At 42.9% G+C, this 27947-nt stretch overlaps 1 protein-coding gene across 3 annotated transcripts; it reads right to left on the reverse strand.

Moving 5' to 3' along the window:
• Positions 1–418: 418 nt before the first annotated feature.
• On the reverse strand, positions 419–27730 carry LOC119824681 (T-kininogen 2-like). 3 transcript variants are annotated; one of them, XM_038345027.2, is made up of 11 exons: positions 27341–27730; positions 25333–25443; positions 23576–23660; positions 20699–20871; positions 19269–19376; positions 15211–15295; positions 13553–13725; positions 4643–4750; positions 4461–4547; positions 2814–2885; positions 419–632 (listed from the first exon to the last, which is right to left on the reverse strand). In XM_038345027.2, exons 1-11 carry the CDS (start codon positions 27533–27535, stop codon positions 534–536), a joined length of 1296 nt encoding a protein of 431 aa, XP_038200955.1. In that variant the 5' UTR covers positions 27536–27730; the 3' UTR covers positions 419–533. The 3 variants fall into 3 exon arrangements, with proteins under 3 accessions (XP_038200955.1, XP_038200956.1, XP_038200954.1); XM_038345028.1 differs by lacking the exon at positions 419–632 and adding an exon at positions 1736–2215 and having other exon boundaries at positions 2814–2877; positions 4444–4547; XM_038345026.1 differs by lacking the exon at positions 419–632 and having other exon boundaries at positions 1957–2885.
• Between the last annotated feature and the right edge of the window lie 217 nt (positions 27731–27947).

The following is a 27947-nucleotide window of genomic DNA, read 5'->3' on the forward strand; positions in this document are numbered from 1 at the left end:
CTCCCTTTCCAGTCTCCCCAGTGCTGGTATTATAAGTATATGCCATCATGGTCACTGGATATTTTATGATTATGAGAAGCTAGTAGATACCGAATTGACATAGATTATTTTCTAGCTGGGTAACACCCAGATTTAGAAATATTACTGAGCAAGTCTAATCATCTCTAGCATGGGCTTGGTGAGCAGGAGCAGGATGAAGAACAAAGAGCTACACTTTGGATACTGGCAGAATGGCACTCCCTAACCCTTCCCTTAGCACACATGGCGTCTCAGTGAGAAAGAAGTCCATCTAAGGATTGCTGTCTAATTTAGAGGGAATGTTCCAGAGTGGGGTTGTAAGCTTCTGTGGCCGGACTCAAGCTTTGGTGATGGCTTCAGTTTGCTACAGTACAGGTGTGGCTTAAAGGAGACCACTGTGAACTCATCAAGTCTGAATTTTATTTCACGCAGAGGCAGAGTGATGAAGGGACATTCTTCCATGTTACATGTATCCCATGAATCTTCTGTTCTGTCCACTTGGGGTCGTGCTGGGGCTATTGTGCCAAGAGTGAAGATTCTGCCTCACTCCCAGGCGCTGACTCTGCCCCTGCCCCTGAGCGTCTGCCCTTGTACTCGCAGGTGTTTGCAAGCCTCTGTAAGTATAGCAAAACTCTGTTAATTTGATGTTCATGATCAATATTTGCAAAACGATCAGCTGGTTGAGAATGTGAGAATGTTTCCTGGATCCGTGGTTCTTTATTTTAAAATGTAGACAATATTAAAATGAAAGAATCACTCGGAGCTCAATGCTTCCAGTAAACACCAGCAGCAGCAATGAGTGCATTTGCAGCATGGCGTGGTTGTGAAAGCCACATCTTTACTTTCCATCCCTACTCTTGACTCTATTCCTGTTTGTAGATATTTTGCATATTCTAAACCCAAGGTTTACAGCAGCTCTGCAGTACGGGAATCCCTTGATACCATTTGTTCAGCGGTGTGGGAATCCCTTCCTGTCTCTTTCACATTTCGGGGATTCTTTCTTTTAAACATTTATTTATTTAATGTATATGAGTGCTGTTTCTGCATGTATGACTTTATTTCAGAGGAGCGCACCAGATCTCTTTACCACTATGAGTCACCATGTAGTTGCTAGTAATTGAGCTCAGGACCTCTGGAAGAGCAGCCAGTGAGTGCTCGTAACTGCTGAGCCATCTCTTCAGTCCCATTAATCCTTACGGTATTGTCAAACTTTTCATTTTTATATATGTTTTGGTTGTTTATTGTCAATAATATTTTTACCAAGCTAAATTTTTCTTTGACAATTTCACATATACATATATTCATTTACATATACATATATTTATATATGTACACACATATGTTGTTCTTTGACAATTTCACACATATGTATTTCTGATTATGCTTTTTTGGTTTTTCAAGACAGGGTTTTTCTGTGTACCTTTTAGAGCCTATCCTGGAACTCCATCCTGAGATCAGGCTGGCCTCGAACTCACAGAGATCTGCCTACCTCTGCCTCCCTAGTGCTGGCATTAATGTATGTGCCACCACCTCCTGGCGAGTTCTGGTTATTCTTATCCCCACTCTCTGTTTTCTCCCTCCCATACCTGTTAGTGCCTCCCTCCTCCCTACAGGTCCATTTTTCTTGTTTGTTTGTTTAGTGACCACCAGAGTGTCTTAGTGTCCATGGGTATGGGATTGTATAAAGCTTTAGTTTTGCAGGATATTTGACACACTGTGAACCCCAAGATTTCATTATTTATTGGAAAAAAACTGTTTTTAGTTTTGGTGTGGCTCAGCCCTAGCACACACCTTTAATATGAGAGCTTTCTGCTTGAGTATCATAAACAGGATTAAATACAATCAGCCATAGGTCAAGAGGCAGAGCAAGCAAACAGCTGACAGAAAGTGAACATAGATTATTAGGGAAAAAAACGTAGAAAGTAAGAGGAAGTCAGGAGGATGGATAGAGAGACTCAGAAGCAACAGAGGAGACAGACATTGAGTTGGAGATGACTTTTTGAGACAAGGAGAGGCTTCTGGGACAACAGTAGAAGAGGAAGGTCAGCTGGATGCTTTCTCTCTGCGCTAGTAGGCTGTATAAGTTAAGAAAGAGCATCAGTGAGATCAAAATCAGAAAATTCTCCCATTTCTGTGGTTGGATCCTTTCTACTAACTGGCTTCCATGGGCGTCCAGGACATTTGGGGGACATTGCTTCTGGAAAGTCAGATATCAGCTTAAATGAAAGGCTATCTGGTTGTACATGGATTTCAGGGATCAAATCATCATGGATCTCCACGGCATATGGTGGTGTGGTAGCCACCACACCATCAATTAAATCTGAGTTCTGAAAGTCAGAAGGGGTAACCGCGACACTGGGCTGAGCTAGAGGAGGGCTAGGGGTGGTCCTGCCCTGTGTCTGTGTAGAGGATGTAGAGCTGTCTACAGAAGTGCCTGCCAAAGGCTCTGCTCTCTGCTCAGTGTGCTTGCCACTGTTTCTGTTATGATTTTTGTGTTTACTATGGCCATGACCATGCTTATGAACACGTTCCTCTCTATGTTCATGGTCAAAACTGTCTTCCTTTTGGGGTTTAAGATAATCCAATTTAAGCTGATGTCCACGGCCAAGGCCATGTTGCTTCTGATGTCCATGGCCAAGGCCATGTGTCTTTGGAGGCCAATGGCCTTGGTCATGCCCATGCTTATGACCGTGGTCAATCTTATGCTTTTTCTGTTTCTCATGCCCATCAGCAGGTCTTCGCTCATGCTCTGCATCCTGCTCTTCTTGCACCATGGCAGTATAGGGTGGACTTACAGTTGTTCCTTCTTTTGCTTCTTGGAATTGGACTGACCGGAAAGGTGAAAAGCCTGGCGGTCTCCTCATCATCTAGAGAGGAATATTAAGATGAATGTATTGTTAGAATCAGGTTGTCAATGAGGGAAGCAGAGATTAAGACCCTGGTGATACCATTTTGGCTTACAATGGGGGTGATTCTTGCCAGATTTTAAATACAACATTAATTTTCTACAAAAATGAATTAACAATATTTCTTCTATTTTAATTGTTCTTAAGATTTATGGACTTTGTGGTACTGGAGACTGAACTCCAGACCTTATACCTGTTGGCCTCATCCACTGATACATCCCCAACCTTGCCTGCCTATTGTTCTTAATGATACTCTAAGGCTAAGAGTTTTTCTTCATTTGGAAAAACTGGATGGTTGAACTATGTAAGAGTACACTGTTTGTTAACTGATTTAATTTCTTTCTTTCTTTCTTTCTTTCTTTCTTTCTTTCTTTCTTTCTTTCTTTCTTTCTTTCTTGTTTTTTGTTTTGTTTTGAGACAGAGTTTCTCTATACCTTTGGAGTCTTTTTTGGCCCTTGCTCTGTAAATCAGGCTGGCCTCAAACTCACAGAGATCTGCCTGTTCCTGCTTCCCAAATGCTGTGATTAAAAGCGTGTGCCACCATAGCCCAGCCTGATATCATTTCTGTTATAGTCATTACTGCTTTTATCCTTAAAGGCCTGAGCAGCTTCACTTTTCACTTTTTTGGCTGAACCACCCTGGAGCTTACTCGCAAGCTTGATCACAGGGCTTTTTACAATGATTTAGAGACAGTATACAAACGACAAGGACCTAAACTAGAGAGAGAGAGGCGGCAACTTGCACGAAAGCATGGTTTCGTGAATATGATCCACCTCCACTTTCACCACCTGTGAGAAGAGACAGGTGAAGCCAATGTTCAAGCCAGATCTTCTAGCCGTGAGGATCAGGATGGAAAGGGTTAGCTCTGATTTGACCTGCTCTCCATGCTGTAGAAACTACCTTCACTTTTCTGTAAAATCAAAATAGCAGCACTGCCTCCCAGGGCCCTAAGGACTGGTGAGAATGTGCTAGACATTTGCTTTGCAGAGCCTGGGACAAGGGATATAGTGATGTAATCACTTTGGAGCCTCACGGTTTTTCCAATCTTTTTCTTTGTCCTGTTTTTATTGTTGCTGTTGTTTTTGTTTTTTAGAGACAGGGTTTCTCTGTGTAACAGCTCTAGCTCTCCTGGAACTCACTTTGGAGACCAGGCTGGCCTCAAATTCAGATATGTCTGCCTGTGCCTCTTGAGTGCTGGGATTTAAGGCATGAGCCACCATGGCCTGGCTGGCATTTCAAATCTTAGTGTCCCATCTTTGACAACTCACAAAGCAGTATTTGCATGGGGCACTCTGTAAAGACTTGAAAGGATGATGTAGAGTCATGCCTTACAGACATGAATCATGTGTGTGAGCCCCTCGAAGATCTATTAAAACACAGGGTAGATCAGCATAGAAATGTATAACTTCTTACTATTTTTAAAAAAGATACCCTCCACAGGTTATTTTCAGTAATGATTCATTTTGAATACCCAGATATGACTTTTTGGAATCATAGGCAAAATCGACCCCAAGCTGACCGCAATTGAGCTCCTACCACTTCTAATACTTGGCACTTGACAGTTGGTTCGACTTTGTTCTCCCAAGGTCTCATGTACACGTTAGCACTGCAGCTGAGACTTTGCTGATCAGGAAAGCAGAAGTCAAGAGGAAAATCGTTAGTCATGAGGCCTGTGAGCAATGAATTTTAAAGCATCACCCGGGCCCCCTGCTACTCACACCAAGGGACTTGACCTCACAATCTTCTTTCAGTTCTGTGTTATTCTCCTTCGAACATTTGGTTTCTCTGGCTATGAACTCAATGAAATACTTCATTCCAGCTACCACCTGTAAAGTTAATTAGAACAATGTTGACAGAGGTTTCTGTCCCACCCAGTCTCACAGCTATTCAGTCCCAAAGAAATACACAGAGGTCTACATTAACCATAAAATTGTTGGCCTATTGGCTCAGACTTACTGCTTAATTCTTACATCTTAACCCACAATTCTTGTCTATGTTAGCCACGTGGCTTGGTACCTTTCATCAGCAAGGCATTCTCACCTGTGTCCTCTATGTCTGGGTGACGACTATAGACTGAGCTTTCCTCTTCCGAGATTTCTCCTGTTCTTGTTACCCTGCCTCTACTTCCTGCCTGGTCATCCCACCTATACTTCCTGCCTGGCTACTGGCCAGTCATCATTTTATTAAGCAGGTACAAGAAACAAATCTTTACAGGTTAAAACCAAGATAAGTTTTCAATAAGGATTAGTGTAACAAATTATACTTTTTTACTTTAACGAGTTTAAAGTTAGAACATTGACATTTTAATTATGCACTGATCATCTTAATAGTCATACTCCCCAAGCTACCAGTATCTGATACAGACTTTAGATTTGTATGCATATCTAGAATTTCTTGATATTAGTTGGGTAGAGTCATTTACTATGTACTAGAAAGGCTGGCTACAGTGTTTACTTTCTTCCACACATATCAATTTTAAGGCTCAAGAGCTGCAAACTGCATTTACCAGGGATTCAGGACTTAAGTTACAATACAATCTGAGGTATGAGAGAGCAACCTCAAATATTTTCTTCAAACATTTTTTGTTGTCTTGCTGCCAAATACTGAATCAGTAAATTCTTATGTAGATTAATATAAAATTAGAAAATATTTAGATTAGCTATTACTTCGCATTATTATTATTATTACTATTAATTTGGTTTTTTGAGACAGAGTTTCTCTGCGAAACTGTTCTGGCTGTTCTGGGACTCAGTTTGTAGACTAGGTTGGCCTCAAAATCACAGAGATCCCACTGCCTCTGGCTCCACCAAGTTTTGGCATTAAAGGCACGCACCACCACCACTTGGCTGTGTGGGTGTTCTTGCATGTACATCTGTGCAACACACTGGTGCAGTTGTGTCCTCAGAGTTCAGAAGAGGACATCTGGAGCTACAAGGGTTGAGGGCCACCATGTTGGTCATGAGAATTGAACTTCAGTTCTACATAAGAGCAGCCAGTGCTCTAAACCACTGAGCCATCTCAGCAGCCCTTCCAGTTAAGTATTTAGTAGCAGGTTTTTTTTAAAATTGTTTTTATTGAGCTATACATTTTCTGTACTCCCATTATTTCCTCCCCTTTCCCTTTCCACCCTGTCCTGTAATCCACACGCTCTTAATTTATTCAGGAGATCTTGTCTTTTTCTCCTACTGGGTAGATCCATGTTTGTCCCTCTTAGGGTCCTCCTCATTGTCTTTGGTAACAGTTTTAAGCACTACACAATCTTGTCTATAAACAGTAGCCCAATTTTGTGATCCATTTATATACTATAGGATTGAACCATATATGTGTATGTTTGGAGTATTACATAGCTATTGCAAAGAATGCATCTGTACATATTGACCTGGAAGAACAGTTCTTACTGAAAAAAAAAAGGAGAATTACACACTTACACCACAATCCCATTTTGTAAAAAGCATTTGAAACGTTTTATAATTTTTTATGCTTTTTTATTTTTTACCTTTGTTGTACTAGGGATGAGTGCTAGTATTCACCAGGGACCTACTATTGACCTATATTCTCAATGTTTTAAATTTTTATTTTTTTATTTGGGAAATAATCTCATTATGAACACAGAGTGGTCTGTAGCTAGTGGCTGTCAAATTCACAAACCTCCTGCCTCAACCTTCCAAGTACTAGAATTACAGGTGTGAGTTGCCATCGTGGCTTCCAGGTGCTGACAGCTCAACTTAATTCAGAGCTTGTGGGGGGGAATGCAACACAGCTAGTAGGGGTTCAAGACTGCATCCACACTGCCACCACCCCTGGTGTTCTGATCAAGGTTTGCAGTTCATGAAGCCACTGTGCCAACTGTTATCTATCTATCTATCTATCTGTCTGTCTGTCTGTCTGTCTGTCTGTCTATCCATCTATCCATCTATTATCTATCTATCTATCTATCTATTATCTGTCTGTCTGTCTGTCTGTCTATCATCTATCTATCTATCTATCTATCTATCTATCTATCATCTATTTTATTTTCCTTGTAGAGAATGCTGTATGTCAATATAAATTCCAACTGTAATTGAAAATCAAAAAATGAAGGGGCATTTCTAGGAGAGACATAGTGGGAGCAAGCCTAAAGCAAAAGGAAAATCTTTCTATTGCTAGACAATGAAAATCATTTCTCAAAATTTAGAGCAAGGTAGGGCAGTGGTGGCACATGCCTTTAATCCCAGCACTTGTGAAGCAGAGGCAGAGGCAGGAGGATGTCTGTGAGTTTGAGGCTAGCCTGGCCTACAGAGCCAGCTCCAGGACAGCCAGGGCTGTTACACAGAGAAACCCTGTCTGGGGAAAACAGGAAACAAACAGACTTCTAAGGAATAAAAAGAAATAAAATATAATATAATAAGATAAAACAAAACATAACACATTACAATGGGACAAAAATCAGAGTAAGTGACATAGCACAGTGGGCCATGCTTTAATCCCAGCACTTGGGAAGAGAGCCTAGTAAATCTCTTTGAGTTTGAGGCCAGTATTGTCAACACAGTGAGTTCCAGGACATCCTGAACTATATAATGAGATCCTGTCTCAAAAATAAAATAAATATAAAAGTATTTAGGAAGATGTCTAGGCAAAGAAGTCAAAGACCTCCACAATCAAATTCTCAAGATATTGGAAAAGGAAGTTGCAAAAGGTACTAGACAATAGAAAAATGTCCATATTCTTGGATAGGCACATTTAATATTGTGAAAATGTCTACACTACCAAAATTAATATACAGAAGTGATACAATACATATAAAATATCATGTCATATTTCACAGGGTTAGAAAAAATAATACAAGAATTCATATGTAACCATAAAAGAGAGAACAGCCAAATCAATCCTAAGGGGTAAGAACAATGCTGAAGGTATTGTAATACTTGACCTCAAATCTGTATAGTACATACCCATAGTGTTAGCGACAGCCTACAACTGGCACAGAAGAAGACAGGGAGACCAACAGCTCAGGAACCAGCCCCAAGTCTCAACAGAAGAGAGTAGATGAGAATGGCCTGCACGGCTAAGGAAACAACCAGCAGAGGACACACAGCCCACAGCATGGGGTGCTCTCCACCAGCTACACGTCAGACAAGGAGCTAATATCCAGAATTTACAAAGAACTGCAGGCATTCAATGCCAAGGGAATAAAACTGTCACTCAACAAACAGGCTAATGCTTTTTAAAAAAGAAACACAAATGACCAATAACTATTCTCTATAAAGTGTTCAGTATCCATATGCACTAAGGGAAATATAAGTTATAGCTACTTGGAGATAACACCTCCTCCCACTCAGAATTGCTACCATTCATCCAACAAAAAGCTAGAGAGGATATGGGAAGAAATGAACTCTTATTTACTGCTGGTAGGGATACAAATAATACCTTCATTAATTTGATGATTAATACATCAAATCAGTTTGAACATTCATAAAAATGTAGCACTATTATATGACCTATGTATTTCACTCTGTGCATATGTCCAGAGAGCTCCACACCCTACCATAGATATTTATACCCCATGTTTATGACTGTTTGTTAATTATTGTAAAGAAATGACATCACTCTAGTTGCTCATTGGTAGATGAATGAATAATGAAAATTTAATATATATACATACACACACACACACACACACACACACACATTGGGATTTTACTCAGCCCAGAATAAAAATTGAAACTAAAAATTTACAGGAAAATATGATATAGACTCTGTAATAAATATTAAATCAGGTCACACAATCTCAGAAAGAAATATGTCATATGTTTTCAGATGAGAAACCTGGACAACAATATACATAAATTAGTGTATATGTGGGTATAATATAAGATGAGGAAAAGAGAACAAGAAGATATAAAGCTAATTTTTTAATGCTAATTCTGTCATGGAGTTTTTGATTTGGTGGACGAATAAGTACATAAAATACATTTGATGCTGAAAATATAAAACAACACGAAGCTCCATACCTTCTGTTTCGATGCCAATTATATTAGCATAAGTTCATTAAGGACTTTGGATGTGGTTAATTTTGTTGTGTGATGTTTTTATTGTTTATTCAAATTTATTAAAAATGATAAGTAAGATAGCACAATAAGCAAAGTGAAAAGTCAAAGGGGTAAAACTGAGATGCAGGATAAAGCTTGCCATAAGCATAAAGCCCGACATTGAAAATTGGACATTGGGCTGAATATCTGAGAAAAGAAATTATGATGTGTACTAGTCATTAAAAAGGTTTAATGTTGCTAATAGGTAAAGATGGATGCTTTGAGAAAGCAGAGCAACATCAATCTCAGTTTTCCAGACCAGCGAGGATTGAGGACATGCAGACACCTGATGTTGAGCAAGTGCACACTTGGTCCATGCTGGGAGGAGGAGAATCAAGACTACATCCTTTTTAGTGGTCTCCTGCCTCAAGGGCTGGATCCTAGGGCCCTTGTCATGAGGTCCTCTCTCCAAGTACATAGTTCATTCCTAAAATGTCAATTTTTAAAAATCTCTTTTCTCTCTCTCTCTCTCTCTCTCTCTCTCTCTCTCCCTCCCTCCCTCCCTCCCTCCCTCCCCCTCTGCCACTCTCCTTTTTTTATTTCTCTCTTCCTCTCTCTCTCTCTCTCTCTCTCTCTACCTCTCTTCTTTCCTCCCTCCCTCCCTCCTTCCCTCTTTCTACATCTCTCTCTCCCTTCCTCTCTCTTTCTCTCTATCACTCTCCTTTTTTATTTCTCATTTCCTCTCTCTCTCTTCCTTTTTTCCATTCTTCCTTGATTTTTTGAGACAGAGTTCCTCTTGATAGCCCTGACTGTCCTGGAACTCCTGCTGTAGATCAGGCCAGCCTCAAACTCCCAGAGATCCACCTGCATCTTGAGTGCTGGGATTGAGGATGTGTGCTACCACCACTCACCTCAGTTCTTTTCTTGAACATACCTACCTCGCCATTTTGTTTCCATAACACTATGACGACAGTTTGCATCAAAAGTCACAGGTATATGCAAACTGAATTGAGGGTTTGGTTCAGTGCAGCAAGCCCTAGGCCTTGGGTTTGGTTTCCAGCACCACAAATGAACACATAAACAAATCCCTCAAAATCAGATATCTATAATTTTTTTTTACATTTCTTATTAGGACTTCTGTTAAAAGAACATTCTCAAAACTGTGCACATAGATTTTCAGCATTTGTTCATCTGTGCAGAGATAGAGACAATATCCAAAGCCCCAGGGGACACCATCCACAGCCCCAGAGAATCATCATCCACAGCCCCAGGGCCATCTGCAGTGGGACAGGAACAATAGACAAGAAGCAGCAGAAACCTCACTCATGGAAGATTTGTATTCAGAGCTTGGTGTCCCAACTATCAATCCAGTTTGGAGTGTATCCACACTCTAATAAGACTAAACAGACAAAGCCAAGACAAGGTTAAAACTATATAAAATATCTTTAGTAACTTAGCAAGATCTTGATCAAGAGTCTGCATCAAAACTAGTTCCTAACAGCTAATTGAGTCCCTGTAAATTGCTACTTCAAAGGCTGCTTCGAGTGACCAGTTTAAGGAGTCAAACAGAGGCTTTCAAATGAAATTCATACTATATTCTAGTAGATTTGGCAGCTAACTAAAGGTTTGTCTGTAATGGAGACTGCTTTTTTTGTTTTCCAGCTGAATAGTCACACAAAACTGTATTAATTACAACACTGTTTGGGCAATGACTCAGTTGTATTCTTAGCTAGCTCTTCCATCTTAAATGAACCCATTCATATTAACCTATGTATCACCATGAGGCTGTGGCTTACTGGTAAGTTTCCATTGTCTTTCTCCTTTGACAGGTACACGGCATATGCTTGGCTCTGCCTTCTTTCTTCCAGCATTGAGTTTCGTTTTCCTGCCTAGCTCTATTCTGCACAGCCATAGGCCAGAGTTGCTTCTTTATTAACCAATGGTAATAAAACATACTTTACAGCATACAGAGGGGAATCAGTTGTCTGCTTCCTGCTCTCAGTATTATCTCATAGTGTTCTGCTGGCATTCTTGACACACATGCATACACTCATATGTGCATGTACATACACACACACACACACACACACACACACATACAAGGGTGAGGTAAAAGAGAAGGGGAATGAATGAAGGGCTCCTAGACCAAAGCCTTGGATGTGCAGTACATGGCCCCCAATTGTGACATCGCTAAGAATAAAGAAATTTCATTGGACAGCAGGACCATCAAACAAGAAGTAAAGAAAGCACAAAGAGGAACAGTATAAAGCAGCAGCCCCTTTGAGGGAGCTGGCCTGTGACATCAGTGAGTCTCAGTGCTGTGAGCATCACACAGGTCAAATGTCAGTTGAGATTAATTTTAATAAAGTTTGTCTACTCTTTTTGGTGAAAAAACAGAGGAAACTAGAAAGATGAGAATAAGGAGACCCTTGTGCCACATTCTAAACCCACCACTGTGGACAGTGGAGGCACCCAGCACCCCACCCACTCATCTCTTTTCAGTGTTGCTTTCTGTAGGCGCAGATGTGGCATCAGTGAATTCTTTTCCTTCCTTCCTTCCTTCCTTCCTTCCTTCCTCCCTCCCTCCTTCCCTCCCTCCCTCCCTTCTTTCCTTCATTTGTTTCATTCTTTCTTTTTTGCTTTCTTTCTTTTTTTTAAGATGCAGAGTTTCTCTGTGTAACTGCCCTGGCTGTCCTGGAGCTCACTTTGTAGACCAGACTGGCCATGAACTCACAGAGATCCACCTGCTGCCGCCTTCTGAGTGCTGGGATTAATGGCGAGCACCACTACTCCCCAACTCATGGATTTCTTTTTACAGTCTGCTTTTTGTTGGCTACTAATCACAAGACACTCCCCCATTGAACACTCCTTACAGAGATGCCTTAAAGTCTCTGCCTAAGGTAGGCTTCATTTAATCATTCCCATATTGTTGGTCCTGTTATTATTATCAGTGTGGATGTGGTGGGGTGGAGTGGGTGTGTGTGTGCCATGGCATGTGTGTGGAAGTCAGAGGACAACTCTGTGAAATCGATTCTCTCCTTGTAACCATGTGAGTTCCAGGGATGGGATTCAGGCTGTCTGTTGGGCAGGGATAGAAAGTGCCTTTGTCATCTGAGCCACCACGCACCCAGACAGTGTGACATTTTACCAAAGCTTTTGCTCCTATAACCAAAATGAAAATGACTATGGCTATGTATGAAGCCTCTTGTTTCAGATGCCTAGAAATTTAACTACTAAAGCAAAAACTGGGCAATTTCTTACTAGATTACAAAGGTCTCGTCGGCTTCTGTAACAGTTTGGCTCTACCTTGATTACCTTGTATCTAGGGAAGGCAGCTCGAGTCTGTAGAGTAGGAATCTGTTCTTGCACAGTAAGATTATAGATTACCAGTACTGTTAGAGGGCCTGGCTTTTTTAATCCAGCTACTCATTTTACAGATGGTGCTACAAAGGCTGAGATTTTCATAACCACACAGAGTCACCATGGATAGAGGCTGTTTTATAGCTGATCCTCTGATCCCAGATGGAGGTAACTAGCTTTTATGATAGGGTGTGAAAGTGGAGCTGAGGCCCTAGAGATATAGACATGAGGGCATCCATGGCAAAGGGAGAGGAGGGAGAAAGAACAAGGCCATGTGAGAGTGATGGGCTCTTACTGACTGACTATCGATGTGGCTGAGTCCAAGGCGTTTAGCATTTCTTCCCCCCCTAAGCCTTCATCCCCCCCCCCCTCTCTCTCTCTCTCTCTCTCTCTCTGTGTGTGTGTGTGTGTGTTTGTGTGTGTGTGTGTTTTAAATCAGATCTTGCTATGTAGTTCAACCTGACCTAGAACTTGTGAAAATCCTCCTTCTTCAGCTTCCGAGAGCTTGGATTATGGGTGTACATCACAACTCCTTACACTAATGTTCTTATGAGAGAAGAGCCTGCAAAGGCTGAAAGTAAAAGCCTTGCTCTTCCTCCCCAGGACCTTGCTAACTGTACAGTGGTTTCCAGGGTTTGTACAGTAAAAGCCTTGCTCTTCCTCCCCAAGTCCTTGCTAACTCTACAGTGGTTTCCAGGGTTTATACAGTAAAAAGCTTTGCTCTTACTCCCCAGAACCTTGCTAACTCTACAGTGATTTCCAGGGTTTTTACAGTAAAAGCCTTGTTCTTCCTCCCCAGGACCTTGCTAACTCTACAGTGGTTTCCAGGCTTTGTACAGGTTTCTGGAGTCTGAAAGTCATTTGTCACACTTTGTCTAATTTGAGCTTCGCCCCAGACATTTTCAGGTAGAAAACAGAGCTTTCGCTTTTTTTTTTTTTTTACTTTTTGTTTTTCAACACAACCCTCGCTGTCCTGGAATTAGCTCTGTAGATCAGGCTGGCCTCAAACTCAGAGATATGCCTACCTCTACCTTGAGTGCTGGGATTAAAGGAGTGTGATATCACCTTCTGGCAAACAGAGAACTTTAAAGATACTTGTCTGACACACTCAGCCACACAGCAGAGTTGAGTGTTGAAATTTAAACCTCAAAATCCTATTACCAAGTACGGTTTCCCAAACCACAGTGAAGACCGGGAACCAAATTAGCAACCAATCTGCACATAGACTACACCCTCCCATCTTTGTGTCCGTTTACACACCTGGGATGTGGCTTTTTTCACTGTGTCAATCTTGAAATAGAAAGAATGGTTATTCTCTGTGTTAAGCTTTTTGATGGCATGACCGAGAGGCTCTGTCAACTCCGGGCTATCTACAGGTATGCTCTTGGGGCATCCAAAGCAGCCCTCGGGAAGTGGTTGTGTCAAATCCTCTCCTGAAAAAACAAACAGATTCAAAGTCAGTAGGTATACCCAAATAGTAGTCTACCCTGGCTCCTGTCACACAGAGGCCCAGCACCCTCATTTTCATAGGTGAGAAGTGAGCAGAGCAAAATCAAGGGATGGTGGGCCATGAGACACTCACTTTCTTCCTCTCTTGTCTTTCTTGCAGCTCAGATGCTTAGGGAAGCATGCCTTTGACCATATTGAGCCATATGTTCTACATGTTTTGATCTTCTCCCCCAGACAGATTCTGATGTGTCCCAATGTTGCGGAATATTAATTTAAGATGTGTTACATTTGTTTATGCTGTGACGCAACGCTGTGTTGCAGTCTTTTACGTTGTATGTAACTCTGCGAAGCTCTGATTCTTTGATCCTTTGATCCTTTGCCTGTCTAAAACACGTGATGGTCACATAAAGAGCTGAATGGCCAGTTGCAAGGCAGGAGGAAGCATAGGCAGGACTGGCAGGCAGATGAATAAAAGGGAAGAAAAATCTGGGAGGAGAGAAGACGGAGCAGGAGCGATCAAGAAGTGAGAAAAGAAAGGACCAGTCACCCAGCCAGCCATGGAGGAAGAGTGAAAGTAAGATACAGAAGTAAGAAAAGAAAAAAAAACCCAGCAGCAAAAGATAGACGGGATAATTTAAGTTAAGGAAACCTGGCTAGAAGCAAGCCAAGCTAAGGCCATGCATTTATAAGGAAGAATAAGACTCTGTGTATGATTTATTTGGGAGCTGGGTGGTAAGCCCTGCAAAGAGCCAAAAGAATCAAAGAGTAAGAAACAACCAGCTACCTTTGGTGCCCAACGTGAGGTTAGAGCGAAAGAAATTCATCATCCCAAACCAGCCTTGAAGTCTACATGGAACAAAAATTGGCCTAGAACTTCTGCTCCCCTGCTTCAGTTTCCCGAGTGATGTGATTACAGGGGTGTGCCGGGCATCCAGCTTAAAATTTTGCATCTTCAGTGTAAACTTGGGAGAAATGTGTAACTTAGAGGAAGGCAGTGGTGAATGTAAAAGAATGAATGCATGAGCCTCCAACGCGGCTGCAGTGGACAGCGGTGTCTTGGTGCTTCTCGTCATGACCTGTGCACAGCGGTGCCTCCGGCATTGACATGTGCAGAACTGTTTGTAACTGTGAGAGAAGTCAGCTCTCTTTTGAGAAATTCCAGTTTAGCCATAAGCTTTTCCCATACAACCCCCCATCCTAACATGCTTGGAAATCCATCTTTATCTGGAGGGATTCCATTATGTATGGTTTAAAATGAGACCTCTCCAACTCAAAGACCCACATTTAAGAACAATTTGTAGAAAAGGAAAGGAAAGCCAGCTGGCATTGCCCCTGCAGATGGCCTTGGCCCAGAGAGCACACACTGTTCCTTCTGTCACTGGGTTGCCTTGGCCCTTTACAGACACGGTGCATCTGGGTAAGAAGGCAGGTCCCATTACTTCCCCATGGTCCCCTATGTACTTTCTCACCTGGATAGATGTCACAGCTTTGTGAGAAGTCAGCAATGTTTTGTTTGATATCCACAAAGGCGTTATCTGTACACTCCCCAACATCCTGGTGGTTCAAAGTCAGAAATTAAAATCAATTTTGAAAACAAACAACTAATAAAAAGAAAAGATTGTATGCTTGCTTAAGAAATTCTTGCATAGGCAAAAAGGGAAAAAAGGAATAGAAGCTGAAAGCAGAAGAAAACCAGAAGCACATGAGAGTATATATGGCTACAAATAAACACAGAGGGGTATGAAATAAGAATGTTCACTACATGGTGAATGTATAAGTGAGTGGGTCTCTGTCTCTGTCTCTGTCTCTCTCTTCGTGTGTGTCTCTGTGTGTGTTTGTGTGTGTTTGTGTGTGTTCACAAGTGCGGGATGATGAATCTCTTGACACTGGAGTTAATGAAATCTGTAAACTCCCTGATGTGGGATGGGGGTGCTGGGAACCTAACTCAGGTCCTCTATTAATCACTGAGCCACCTCTCCAGACTCTGCACCTTAGCTTATAAAAAGGGTCTCTCACTGAGCCTGGGGTAAATATATTATGTGTATATGAAATAAGATATAAAGATTGATAGGATGTGTAGATATAAAATGTAAATTTTTCCATTTAAAACATTGAAAGTAATGCTGCCACGAACATAGCTGAACAAATGTTCTTGTTAGTATGATTGAGCATCTTCTGGGTATATTCCCAAGAGTGGCATTGCTGGATCCTGAGGTAGGTTGATTCCCAGTTTTCTGAGAAACTACCACACTGATTTCCAAAGTGGTTGCACAAGTTTGCATTCCCAGCAGCAATGGATGAGTCTTCCCCTTGCTCTACGTCCTCTCCAGCATAAGCTATCATTGGTGTTTTTGATCTTAGTCATTCTGACAGATGTAAGATTGTATCTCAGAGTTGTTTTGATTTGCATTTCCCTGGTAGCTAAGGAAATTGAACATGTCCTTAAGTATCTTTTGGTCATTTGAAATTCTTCTGTTGAGAATTCTCTGTTTAGTTCAATACACCACTCTTTAATTGGGTTATTTAGAATTTTAACGTATAATTTTTTGAGTTCTTTGTATATTTTGGAGATCAGTCCTTTGTCTGATGTGGGGTTGGTGAACATTTTTTCCCATTCAGTAGGTTGCCTTTTTGTTTTATTAACTGTGCCCTTTGCTTTACAGAATCTTCTCAGGTTTGGCACGTCCCATTTATTTGTAATAGACAGAACCTGGAAACAACCTATATGCCCCCCAACTGAAGAATGGATAAAGAAATTGTGGCACATCTACACATTAGAGTACTACTTAGCGGTAAAAAAAAAAGCAATGACATCTTGAATTTTCCAATCAAATGGATGGAATTAGAAAACAATATCCTGAGTGTGGTAATCCAGACTCCCCCAAACAAATATGGTATGTACTCACTCATAAGCGGATACTAGTCATGAACAAAGGACATCAAGCCTATAGTTCATGATCCCAGAGAAACTAAGTAAGAAGGTGAACCCAAAGAAAAATATATATAGACCCACCTGGAAATTGGAAACAGACAAAAATTTGGGAACAGAGGTCGGGGGTACAAGGAAGGGGGAGAAGGGAGGTTGAGGAGAACTTGAGGAAATGGGATAGTGGAGATGGAGGAAGGACAGATATGAGAGCAAGGAAAGAGATATCTTGATTGAGGGAGCCATTATAAGATTAGCAAGAAACATGGCTCTAGAAAACTGCCCAGGAATCCACAGAATCCACAGGGATGACCCCAGCTAAGACCCTAAGCAGTAGAGGAGAGGGTGTCTGAACTGGCCTTACCCTGTAGTCAGAATGATGATTATCTTAAATATCACCATAGAACCTTCATCCAACAACAGATAGAAACAGAGGCAATGACCCACATCTGAGCACTGGACTGAGCTCCCAAGATCCAGTTGAAGAGTGGAAGGAGTGAGAATATGAGCAAGGAATTCAAGACCAGGAGGGGTCATCCACTGAGACAGTTTGCTTGAGCTAATGGGAGCTCACCAACTCCAACTGGACTGGGAGTGAACGAGCATGGGAACAAACAAGTCCCTCTGAATGTGGTTGACAATTGGGGCAGACTGAGGGGTCACTGCCAGTGACACTAAGATGTGTCTCTACTGCATGTACTGGCTTCTTGGGATCCTATTCTCTTTGAATGTATACTTTGCTCAACCTAGATGTAGTAGAGAGGGCCTTGGACTTTCCTCAGGGAGGGGTACATTGCCCTCTCTTAGGCTTGGAGGGGGTGGAGGAAGGGACTGTGGAGGGAGTGTGAGGGGAGTGGTAAGAGGGGAGGGAGTGGGAATTTGGATTGATACTTTTTTAAATAATAAAGTAAAAAAATAAGACATTGAAAGTTGTAGAATTAGCTGTTATTAATTAAAATTCACCATGCTATACAACCTTCACTGCTGCATTGAAAAATAATTTTACCCCAACAGAAATTCTAAATCCAGTAAGCAATAGACAAGCATCCTACCTTTTTTTGGCCCCTCTGAATGTTCTCTACTTCCGGTCTTTATGAATTTGCTTACTTTATATATTACATATCAATGGCTTCATACAATATTTATACTTCTGTGTCTGACTTACTTCATTCATCCCATGCTTCAGGGTTCACACATATTGCAGGTGCATCATCCTTTGGTGTATGTATACAGTGTGTTATTCATCCATTCACCTGCTGTCCTGGTTAGTTTTTTATTAGCTAGACGCAAACGAGAATCACATGGGAAGAGGGAGCCTCAACTGGGAAAATGCCTCCATCAGATTGTCTTGTTGTCAAGTCTGTGGAACATCTTTTTCTTTCTTTTTTTAAATTTTATTTTGTATGTGCAAGTGTTTTGCCTACATGCATGTGTCCACCATGTTTCTGGTGCCCGTTGAGGCCTTGAGAGGGAATCAGAAACCCTGGAACTGAAGTTCCAGAAGGCTTTGGCTCAGTCGAGAATGCAAACTGTGTCCTCTGGAAAACAATAAGCGCTCTTCAGTGCTGAGCCATTTTTCCAGCCCCAGCATTTTCTTGATTAATGATTGACATGACTGGTCCCAGCCCACTGTGGATGGTCCTACCCCCTGGGAAGGCGCTCCTCAGAGGAACAAGAATCAGCCTGCTCAGCAAACCAGTAAGCAGCTCTGGGCTTCAGTTCATTCCTCCAGGATGCGTTTGAGTTCTTGCCTTGGCTTCCTTCAGTGAGAGTCTGTGACTTGTGATAAAATAAAGCCTTCCCTTCCCAAGTTGTTTTGGGTCATTATTTTATCACAGCAACAGAACTGAGTAGGACCCCTGTTGATGGGCACGTGGGTCGTTTATACTTTTGGGTCCTCTGAGTAGTGCTGCTGGGAACATGACTTTCTCTATTTGAGCTTCCTTTTGAGTTCCTTTGGGGAGACATCTAGAAGTGTAGTTGCAAGGACATCTTCTAATTTTCAGCTTAGTGTAGCTTGATTTATTTGTTTGTATATTAGGTGTGCGTACCTTCATCTGTGTGCATGCACGTGCACATGTTTACACACAAATTCAGATTCCAAAGGTTAATGTCAGAGGCCTTTCTTAGTTTCTCTCTACCTTATTGGTTGAGATGGAGTCTCTCACTGACCCTGGAGCTCTCCCATTCAGCTAGGGCCAGTGAGTGCCAGGATGTCGTCCCCAGAGGGCTAGAACCCCAGAATGCGTTAACTAACATGAAAGTAGAATTGAGAAGATGAAGAACAGGAAGGGAAGAGCTGAAGTAAGGAGCCGGGGTCTAGAGCGGCCTGCTGGAACACTGAGCACACATGACATCAGAGGAGACAAAGAGAGGATGGCAGCCCAAACCCCAGGCCTCATCCCTGGCGAAGGTAAATACTCAGTGTGACGTGTGCAGAGTCTCTGCCCAGCAGCATGGGGCCCAGAGATCCTCCGTGACCATGGATGCGAACTACCAAACCATATCTCAGTTTTAGGGACAGTCTTCCCACAGGGTTGACAGTCCCGTCATGCTCTTAACAAAATGTTAAAGACGATTATTCAACTTTTGCCTACTTACTCCATCCGCAAGTGATTTGCACTCTGCAGATAAGAATGGAAACTGCTCCTTTGAACAATTAGTTTGCACAATTGAGTAGGTGATTTCAAAATTCATTCCAGCCACCACCTGAAATGATTATAGGTTGAGTGAGAACTTGAAGTTCAGCATGAACATTAATCACAGAGAGCAAAAGTTATAAACATCTTAAACATTGAATTGGATTGAGTAAGTGCTCAGAGAATACACACCACCATTGCTACCAGGCAATAGGATCACTGAGTAAAAATTGAGTATCTTCGCACACGTGTGCATGCACACACACACACACTCCCATGTAACTGCAAATTATACACAAACACTCCAATGTAATTGTAAATTTTATATATATATATACATAAATGCACACCTATATATATATACATTATATTTCTTGAAATAAAAATATTACAATTTTTCCTTTTCCAGTTTGCCAAGAGGGCGGGTTTCCCCTGGATTTGTGAAACAATAGGATTGTCTATACAGGAGGAGTGAGAAATGGGAATGACCTTTCCTGGTGAGTTGACGGGTCTCTGGTCACCAGGTAGTGAAATTCTCCTGCTTTGTTCTTGACAGGCCCCACACTGACCGCCAGCTCTAAGCTGAATACACAGGATCCCCATGGTGAGCAGCATCCCCATGCTGACCACCCACCCTCCCTATGCTGACCACAAACTCCATGCTGACCACCTGCTGCCCTCATGCTGACCTCTGAACATGAACACAGGTGAGTAAACTACAAATCCCATGCAGTGGCAAGTTAAACTGAAGGTAGAGAATGATACATAGGTAGAGGTAGGCAGATCTCTGTGATTGTGAGGCCAGCCCTGTTTACATAGTGAGCTCCGTGACAATCAGGGCTTTGCAGAGACACCCTTCCTCAAACAAACAAACAAACAAAAACCCAAATACATGGATAGATAGATAATCAGATGACTGTGGAATAGACAGCTATTTCCACCTCACCACCATGAGCGAGTGTGAAGTCTAATTTAGAGTGTACCCAGGAAGTCATGTCCACCTTTTTAGGACCAATTTAATACATTGAGGCAGTATTTAATTAATGACAACAAGATAGTAATACAGATTTGTTAAAATCCTAAAACCAGAATGACAATTTCATGATATGCTGTAATATTTGTTACAAGCAAGCTCCAAGGAAAGAAGATGTGCATCACCCTTCCCTTTGTATGGGTCACTCTGCTCACTTGGGCCCTAGAGAAAGCCCCTTGTTTTAAGAGCTATTCTCGTGAAAACACAGAGGGTCACTCCAGTACCATAAAGCATGAGACCAGACAGGTTCCTCCTGGCAGGAGGAACAACAGGAACCACACAGGTCTATTTTGTGTGGCAAGATGCTAATCTAACAAATTTTTAACCATATCAAGTTGTGAAATAATGAAAAAACAAACCTGTCTCTGGGCTGCTTTTACTTCTTCAAGAGCAAAGAGGTGGGAATGCTTTGTGTGGTTGTTGAAATGCTCTACTGCGTGTTTCAGGACAGGCTCCAGTTCAGGGCTATCAGGTGGTATGGGGTGTACACAACCCAGACAGGTGTATTGGGCTGTCAATATGGGTCCATTTCCTTGACAAAGAGCAAAGAGACAGCATTAACAACTGAAAACATCTCTCATATACATCATTCCAAATCCAAACCATGTAGAATCTCCTGATAACTGACTTTCCAGTGACTCCCAAGGAGTTAAACACGATGAGAGTCTAGGATTCCTGTGTAGTCAGAGGGAAATTGGAGACTAGAAAGAGCAGTTTTTATGTTATATTTTTTTATGTAACTTCTTAGACATGGGTCTCATATACCCCAGTCTTGGTCTGGAACTATCTGTGTAGCTAAGGATGGCCTGGGAAGTCTGATCCTCCTTCTTCTACTTTTCTCTGCAGGCCTCTGTGCCTGATTTATGAGGTGATGGGGATTGAACCCAGGCATTCAGGCATACATACTGGCTTATCAGAAAAAGGCTCAGGAATGGAGTCATGTGAGGAGAGTTCTGAGTGTCAATGAGAACACTGCAAGAAACAAGACAAGGGTCTTGTGACCTCAGTTGCTTCAAAACACACAATTATTCTTGGAATGTGTTTTGGGCCCCTCCCAAGGGTAGCAAATATGATCAAATTTACTGCTTGTTCTTGTTAGCCAATTAAATATTGAAACTCTCCTTGGTAAGCCTCTATGGAGAAACACATGAGCGCCACAGTGCTTGTCCTTGTGACTGTAGACAGCATGTGCTCATGGGAACTTTACTGATGTGACGTTTCTCTTTTCTATGGATTTTTTTTTTTAAAGATTTACTTATTTATTATGCATGCAGTGTTCTGGCTGCATGTACGCCTGCATGCCAGAAGAGGGCACCAGATCTCATTGCAGATGACTGTGAGCTGAGGGTTGAACATAGAACCTCTGGAAGAACAGCCAGGGCTCTGAACATCTGAGCCATGTCTCAAGGCCCTCATGTGATCTTTCTTGACCCTCAGAGTATAAGTCGTCTGAGGCTCTGAATGAAGTTGGTTATTGCAGGAGACTTTAGTCGGTCTCACTTATCAACTCCATGCTCACAGGTCCCACCGCCTCCAGGACGGTGACACTAGCTGAGCTACATCATCAGGCCTTTATTTTAATGTGTTTTTAATGATCACAGTAATATACCAACTCACCATTTTATAAAAGGGAAACATTACAGATATATCATCACTTTTTGTGATAATTGAAGCTCCTTTATGCCTCCTTCCATTTATTTCCTGTCATTAATCCTGACAAAGTCAACCTGATGCTTTGGCTCTTGGAGAAAAACCCTCCCAAACAGATTTTTCTTTCCATTTTTTTATGTCACACATCATCTAAAACAAATCATTGGCAGGTAGAAAGCATATGGCTGTGAGCTGGCAGGAAGGCACTCTTCTCTGTGTTCCTATGATTAGTGTGGTAGTTTGGATGTAAATGGTCCCCACAATCTCAGAGTGTGACAATAAGGAGTTTTGGCTCTGTAGGAGTAGGTGTGGCCTTGTTGAGGAAGTGCGTCACGGGCTTTGAGGTTTCCTAAGCTCATGAGGCCCTCCAGGCTCACAGTCCTTTTCCTGCTGCCTTCTGCTCAAGATGTAGCTGGCACCATGTCTGTCTCACACTGCCATGCTCCGGCCATAATGATAATGGACTGAGCCTCTGACCTGTAAGTGAACCTGCACAGACTACATGCTTTCCTTTGTAAGAATTGTCATGGTCATCCTGTCTCATCACAGCAACAGAAACTCTAACTAAGACAACCAGCATAAAAGGGAAGAGGTTTTCTTGTTAGTCAACCCAAGAGGAGCCTTTCCCTGAAGTCCATCTGCCCCTGCTGTCACACGCCAGGTGCTGAACTAGGGTGTAGGGACATGTTAAGTGTCAGTTCCATGAAAGAATGACAACCAGGTAGAACAGAAAGAGTGTAGACAGCATTTCATGGAGGTTGGCAGGAGCTAGAAAAACCAGGAGGCTAAAATGAGATTGGGGAGGATGTCTATGAAAATGTTGAAGATGCCTGAGCTGGAAGGAAGAAGCTGGCAAGAGGTGTCGGCATGCTGTGTGGGGGCGGGGAGCTGTACTGGTCGAATGAGGTAACACATGATCCATGTGAGGAAATTAATACATGTAAAGTGCCTAGATCCACGGCAGCACCTAAGTGCTTGGTGAGCGTGAGCTCTTGCTGGCATCTGGTGTCTACGTCTGATGATGCACAGGCATTGCGTCTTTCATCGTCTCAAATTCTAGCACACCAGTCCTGTGAAGTGTGCAGTCCTGCTCTCTCCCTTCCGAGACAAGGAAAACAGGAAGTGAAGAGGATAAAAATCTGCACTGATTTCAGGTCAGAGGCGACCTCAAAGCCCACAGTCTCCTCCCTGTAGGGTGCATGTGGGACTGGAGGCAAGTCTAAGTCTCCTTCCTATAGGGGGCGCTGTGGGACTGGAGGGAAGTCCATCTCTTCATCCTTGGTCAGCCAGCCTCCACCCACACCCTCCCTGCTGACACAACACAGGAGGAGTCAGAATAGGTCTGAGGGGATGATTGACACTGCCTGACCCAATCCAAAAACCTGGGTAGGGCTTCTCTGGCCACACATCTGCCACAGTCCTAACACTGCAGATGGCATTGCCATTGTCACAGTCTGCAAAGGTAAGGTAGTCTGGTCTGGGTTGTGTTCCTGGTACATATGAATAATTAATGTCAATTGCTTACTCTCCCTCCAGGCTCCTACCCACTGCCACCACTAGGGAAATCCCCCTGATGTATCACCCACCTGGAGTAATCTTGCAAGTCTGGGTAGCTACAGAGAATTTCTTAGCGCCCCTCTTCCCCACTGTCGCTGTACATTCTCCAGTGGCCTGAAAGAAAAGAAAGAGGCCAATTGTTCAAATCTTTCTTTCTCATGGGTGCATCTAGCTAGTAATGTTTGTTGTTAATTGTGATTTAAAGGTTTTTTCTAATAGTATTTTCTTAAGGATTTATTTGATTTTATGTACATGAATGTTTTGCCTGTATGTATCCTGGTGCCTGTAGAGGCAGGAGGACAGCATCAGATCCCATGGAACTAGAGTCACAGATGTTTATGGAATCTGTCTGGGCACTAGGATCCCAACCCAGGTCTTCTGCAAGAGCTCTTAACCACTGAGCCAACTCTCCAGTCCTCTACCAAAGTTTAGAGACTGAGAATGAATATTCAGTGACTGCTCCCACAGGCCACTGATCTTCAAGGGTCAGGGAGAGGCAGAGTAAGGCTTCTGAACTTGAGCCTCCATGTGGAGTCCTAGAGAGGCTTCTCTGTCACCAAGATGGACGCTGTGCCTCAGGAAAACAGCCTAAGCCTCCTCCTTGATGTCCCTTTCAGTGTCAGTGGGTTCATGCTCTCTACATAATCTTCGGTTTAACCTCTCAGAATATCCCCCTTCGTTCTGCTGCATGCCAGCTCCCTCTGCCCTGGTGCCTCTCACTGCCTCTGTTTTCCCACCTTGTTGAGATACACCACATGCATGTAAAAGGTCATTGCAAGGAGTAAACATGCTAACATGCAGAAAGAGCCCAGTGAAGCAGCACATAGTCAGTTGGTGCTTCCATGGTGGCTGTCCACACATGGTGCTGAACTGGAGTTGGAGGGCCTTCTGTCTACATGTTACTTTCATTGGTTAAGTAAAGAAGCTGCCTTGGCCTTTTGATAGGCCAGCTCTTAGGTGGGTGGAGTAGACAGAACAGAATGCTGGGAGAAAGAAAGCAGAGTCAGGCAGACGCCATGAAGCTCAGGCCCGAGATGGACGTAGGTTAGAATCTTCCTCGTAAGCCACGACCCTGTGGTGATAAACAGATTACTAGATATGGGTTAAAGCAAGATGTGAGAGTTAGCCATGAAGAGGCTAGAACTAATGGGTCAGTCAGTGTTTAAATGAATACAGTTTTCATGTAATTATTTCGGGAGCCAGGCGGTGGGAAAGCAGCCCGCCACTCTTACTACAAAAATGAACTGTGTTGTTTGTCTTGTTCTTCAGTCTTATGCACTGTACTGAGTATCAGGAGAGATAATGTGAGGCTAGAACTCACCCTGATACCTCCCTGCTGCTCTGAGAGATTCTGCGGGGCACAGCTGCCAGATAGGCTCAGTGAGGGCAGAGCCACTGTGGCAATCCTGGTCTCCTAATCTGGAGTGCAGTGTGCTCTTTTACAACCGTGGAGGACCACAGTGTGAACACACTTGGGAGGATGCTGACATCCCATCTAGGAAGGGAGTCCAAGCTTATGAGAATTATCTGCTTCTCAGGCAGATGACTGCCCGCCATCCCCTCTCACTAGTGCAAGGCATCCATCCACTGCTAGACTGATGGCTGCCTGAGGAGACAGGTACCCCGGCTTTAAACAAGCCCATGGGGGTCAAATCCTCAGACATACCCCACCATGTGTACAAGTTTTATGTTTGATCTATCAGTTTGACACTCTCATTTAAATGTTACAGAGCCCCGAGGGTTCCATGCAGCAGGCTGGGGATTTTGGAATGAAGAGCAGACTCACGGCTTCCTCGGCGTCCTTGTAGTCACAGTCCTGCCAGGTGAGGCCACTCTGAACAGGGCAGTTGCCCTCCTTGATCTGGTACTTGAAGGAGTAAAATGTGTCAGAACCAACCTGAGGAAAGCAAAGGTAACACTTGGTGTCATTCAGTGGACCCAGCAGCAAATATCTGGGAGTTGATGCATTACGAATACCTGTCCTTCTCAGACTCAAGGAGCATTGTGTTTCTTAAAATATAAATGTTTATATTTGCATAAATACTTCTTGGATGAATGCTCATAATATACTTCTATTGTTAACGATTCCAAAGCAGCATCCACAATATTAGCCCAGCCTCTTCTTGTGAAACCTAGTTTACATGTATATATCTGGGTCTTTAAATGTCTGGTTGAAGGTGGGCATAGTGTGAAGCCTGTAATCCAGGTACCACACTTGGGGAGCTGAGACAGGAGGGCCTTGGCTTCAAGGCCAGCAGAGCTACCTAAGGAGGCCCTGCCTCAAAAAAACCAAAGGCCAAGGTCCATCTTAGAGCTTGGGTGACATGTGCCCGGGGCTAGATCCCCAGTGTCCGGGAGAGGAAGGGGACTACAGGGACATGGTAGAACAGAACTCCCATGTACCCATCCATCACCCAATGGAGACAGCAGTGCACAGTGGCCCAGAGCGTCTGGGGGAAGGATGTGAGCTGTGCTGTAGCGAGAAACAAAAGCCTTGTTTTACCTTCCGAAAACAAACCAGTCTATATCTATTAGGGTTTTCTTTTTATTCTCATGTCAAGTTATTGGATTTTTTTCCCTGCTGAAGTAGCTTGACCAATCCAAAAAAGAGTCTTTAAAAGTGAAATTTATGATATTATTTATTTTTTAAAACTTCTACATTTTAAAAAAGTTTTAAATGTGTGTAAGTATTTCCCTGAATATATGTACATATACCACATGTGTGTTCCTGGTACCTATTTTGGCCAAAAGAGGTACAAGATCCTGAGTTATGGATGGTTCTGAATGACCATGGGTGCTGAACCCAGGTCTTCTACTAGAGTAGTCAGTGCCCCGAACTTCTCTAGTCTGTGAACTCTATCTGTATATCTATCTATCTATCTATCTATCTATCTATCTATCTATCTATCATCTATCTATCTAGTTTGCTTTTTTCAAGACAGGTTTTCTCTTTGTAACAGCCCTAACTGTCCTGAAACTTGCTCTTTAGACAAGGCTGGCCTCAAACTCAAGGAGATCCACCTGCCTCTGCCTCCTGAGGGCTGGGATTAAAGACGTGCACACCACTGCCCAGCTTTCACCCAGCTATTTTTAAAACTCTTAATGATTTTGTTTTTCTCTGATTTATGAATCTTGCCTGCATTTGCCTCCTGCCTGAGTGGACTAAGGCAGAAATGAAAGCATAGTCAAATCCAGCTGAATGGACTGGGGGGCGGGGGTAACAGGTGAAGCCCTTGCCTTCCTAGCATGTCCTGGGTTTGAATCTCTGGCACCACATAAATCTCGCACGGAGGCACATGTAATCAAAGCACTAGGGAGATGCAGGCAGGAAGATGAAAAGTTTGCATTTATCATAAGCATCATAGAAAGCTTGTGGTCAGTCTGAGGCTGCCTGACACCCTGCCTCAACCTCCCTGCAAACTGAAGAAAACTAATAAACACATTGTTATCAACCTCAAAGAACCAGCTACACACACTCGGTGGTATTCACTTGGTCCAAGGCAAGGATGACAACTCTCTTCTTACTCCCTTTATTCAGCCCATGCAGAATTCTCACTTAAGACTGGGAGGTCATTGAGTTCACAGACCCAAAGCTGATTAAGTTACTGGATTGCCCTGTGCCTTGTCCCTTTCAAACATCTCCACCTGCTGCTGTTCTGTCTTCCCAGGACATGGCTTTTAGGGTTACCCAGGAAGCCGCTATTGCTTACCCCAGGACTGGCCACCTCCCGTCCTTTACTCCCATGCCAGAGAGCACAAATTACAAGTGATCTCAGGGTTAAGCAGTCACTCACCATTTTAGTGCCCTCCGTCACTCGGTACAACACAAACTGGTTGCCAGTTTGGTTCCTAGCATTGTACTTCTTCAGAGCAGCGTCCACAGCATGAAACACATCCTCATCATTGCAGTCGATTTCTTGGGTGGTTTCTTCCTGTGCTAAACTTGGGAGCAGCCTGGAGCAGAGGAACAGTATAGTAATTAGCTTCATGATTCAAGTTTCCCTCTAGAATCAGAGGGATTGTTTTGAAGAGAACTGGAAGCCAACTCAGCAGCTGTTTTTAGCAGCCTCTCTGTTCTGTCCAGTCCTCCTTTCTCCAGCTTGACCACTGGGACCCTATTTGGATTCCTGCCCTCACAAGCTTTTGCCCTCTTCCCAGAGAACAAATAAGACTCGGCTAGCTGTCCAAGCAGGTTTCAGGCTGGAACATTGCAACACAGGGGTTGTTGACCTGCGTCTTTGACTTTGGAAAGAATGTGGGAAGGCAGAGACCATTTCCAAAACATTGCGCAACGTTGTGCAGTGAATTAGAGCAGAAACCAATAAAAGAGGAGCTAAAAGCAACAACCAATTCTGTTAGCCTCTTGCAACATTACTAGGCCAATTACAAAGGTTTCTGCAT

The sequence above is a fragment of the Arvicola amphibius genome, chromosome 10, assembly GCF_903992535.2.
Source record: "Arvicola amphibius chromosome 10, mArvAmp1.2, whole genome shotgun sequence".
NCBI classification, from domain to species: domain Eukaryota; kingdom Metazoa; phylum Chordata; class Mammalia; order Rodentia; family Cricetidae; genus Arvicola; species Arvicola amphibius.

Excerpts from the sequence above, each read along its gene's own strand:
- LOC119824681 (XM_038345026.1), bottom strand. The coding sequence starts at position 27,535 with ATGAAGCTAATTACTATACTGTTCCTCTGCTCCAGGCTGCTCCCAAGT. Across the intron at positions 13,726-15,210 it reads AAGCTGTGACATCTATCCAG|GAGAGGATTTGACACAACCA; the intron begins GTGAGAAAGTAC and ends TTGTTTTTTCAG. Across the intron at positions 2,886-4,460 it reads AGTGCCAAGTATTAGAAGTG|ATGATGAGGAGACCGCCAGG; the intron begins GTAGGAGCTCAA and ends ATTCCTCTCTAG.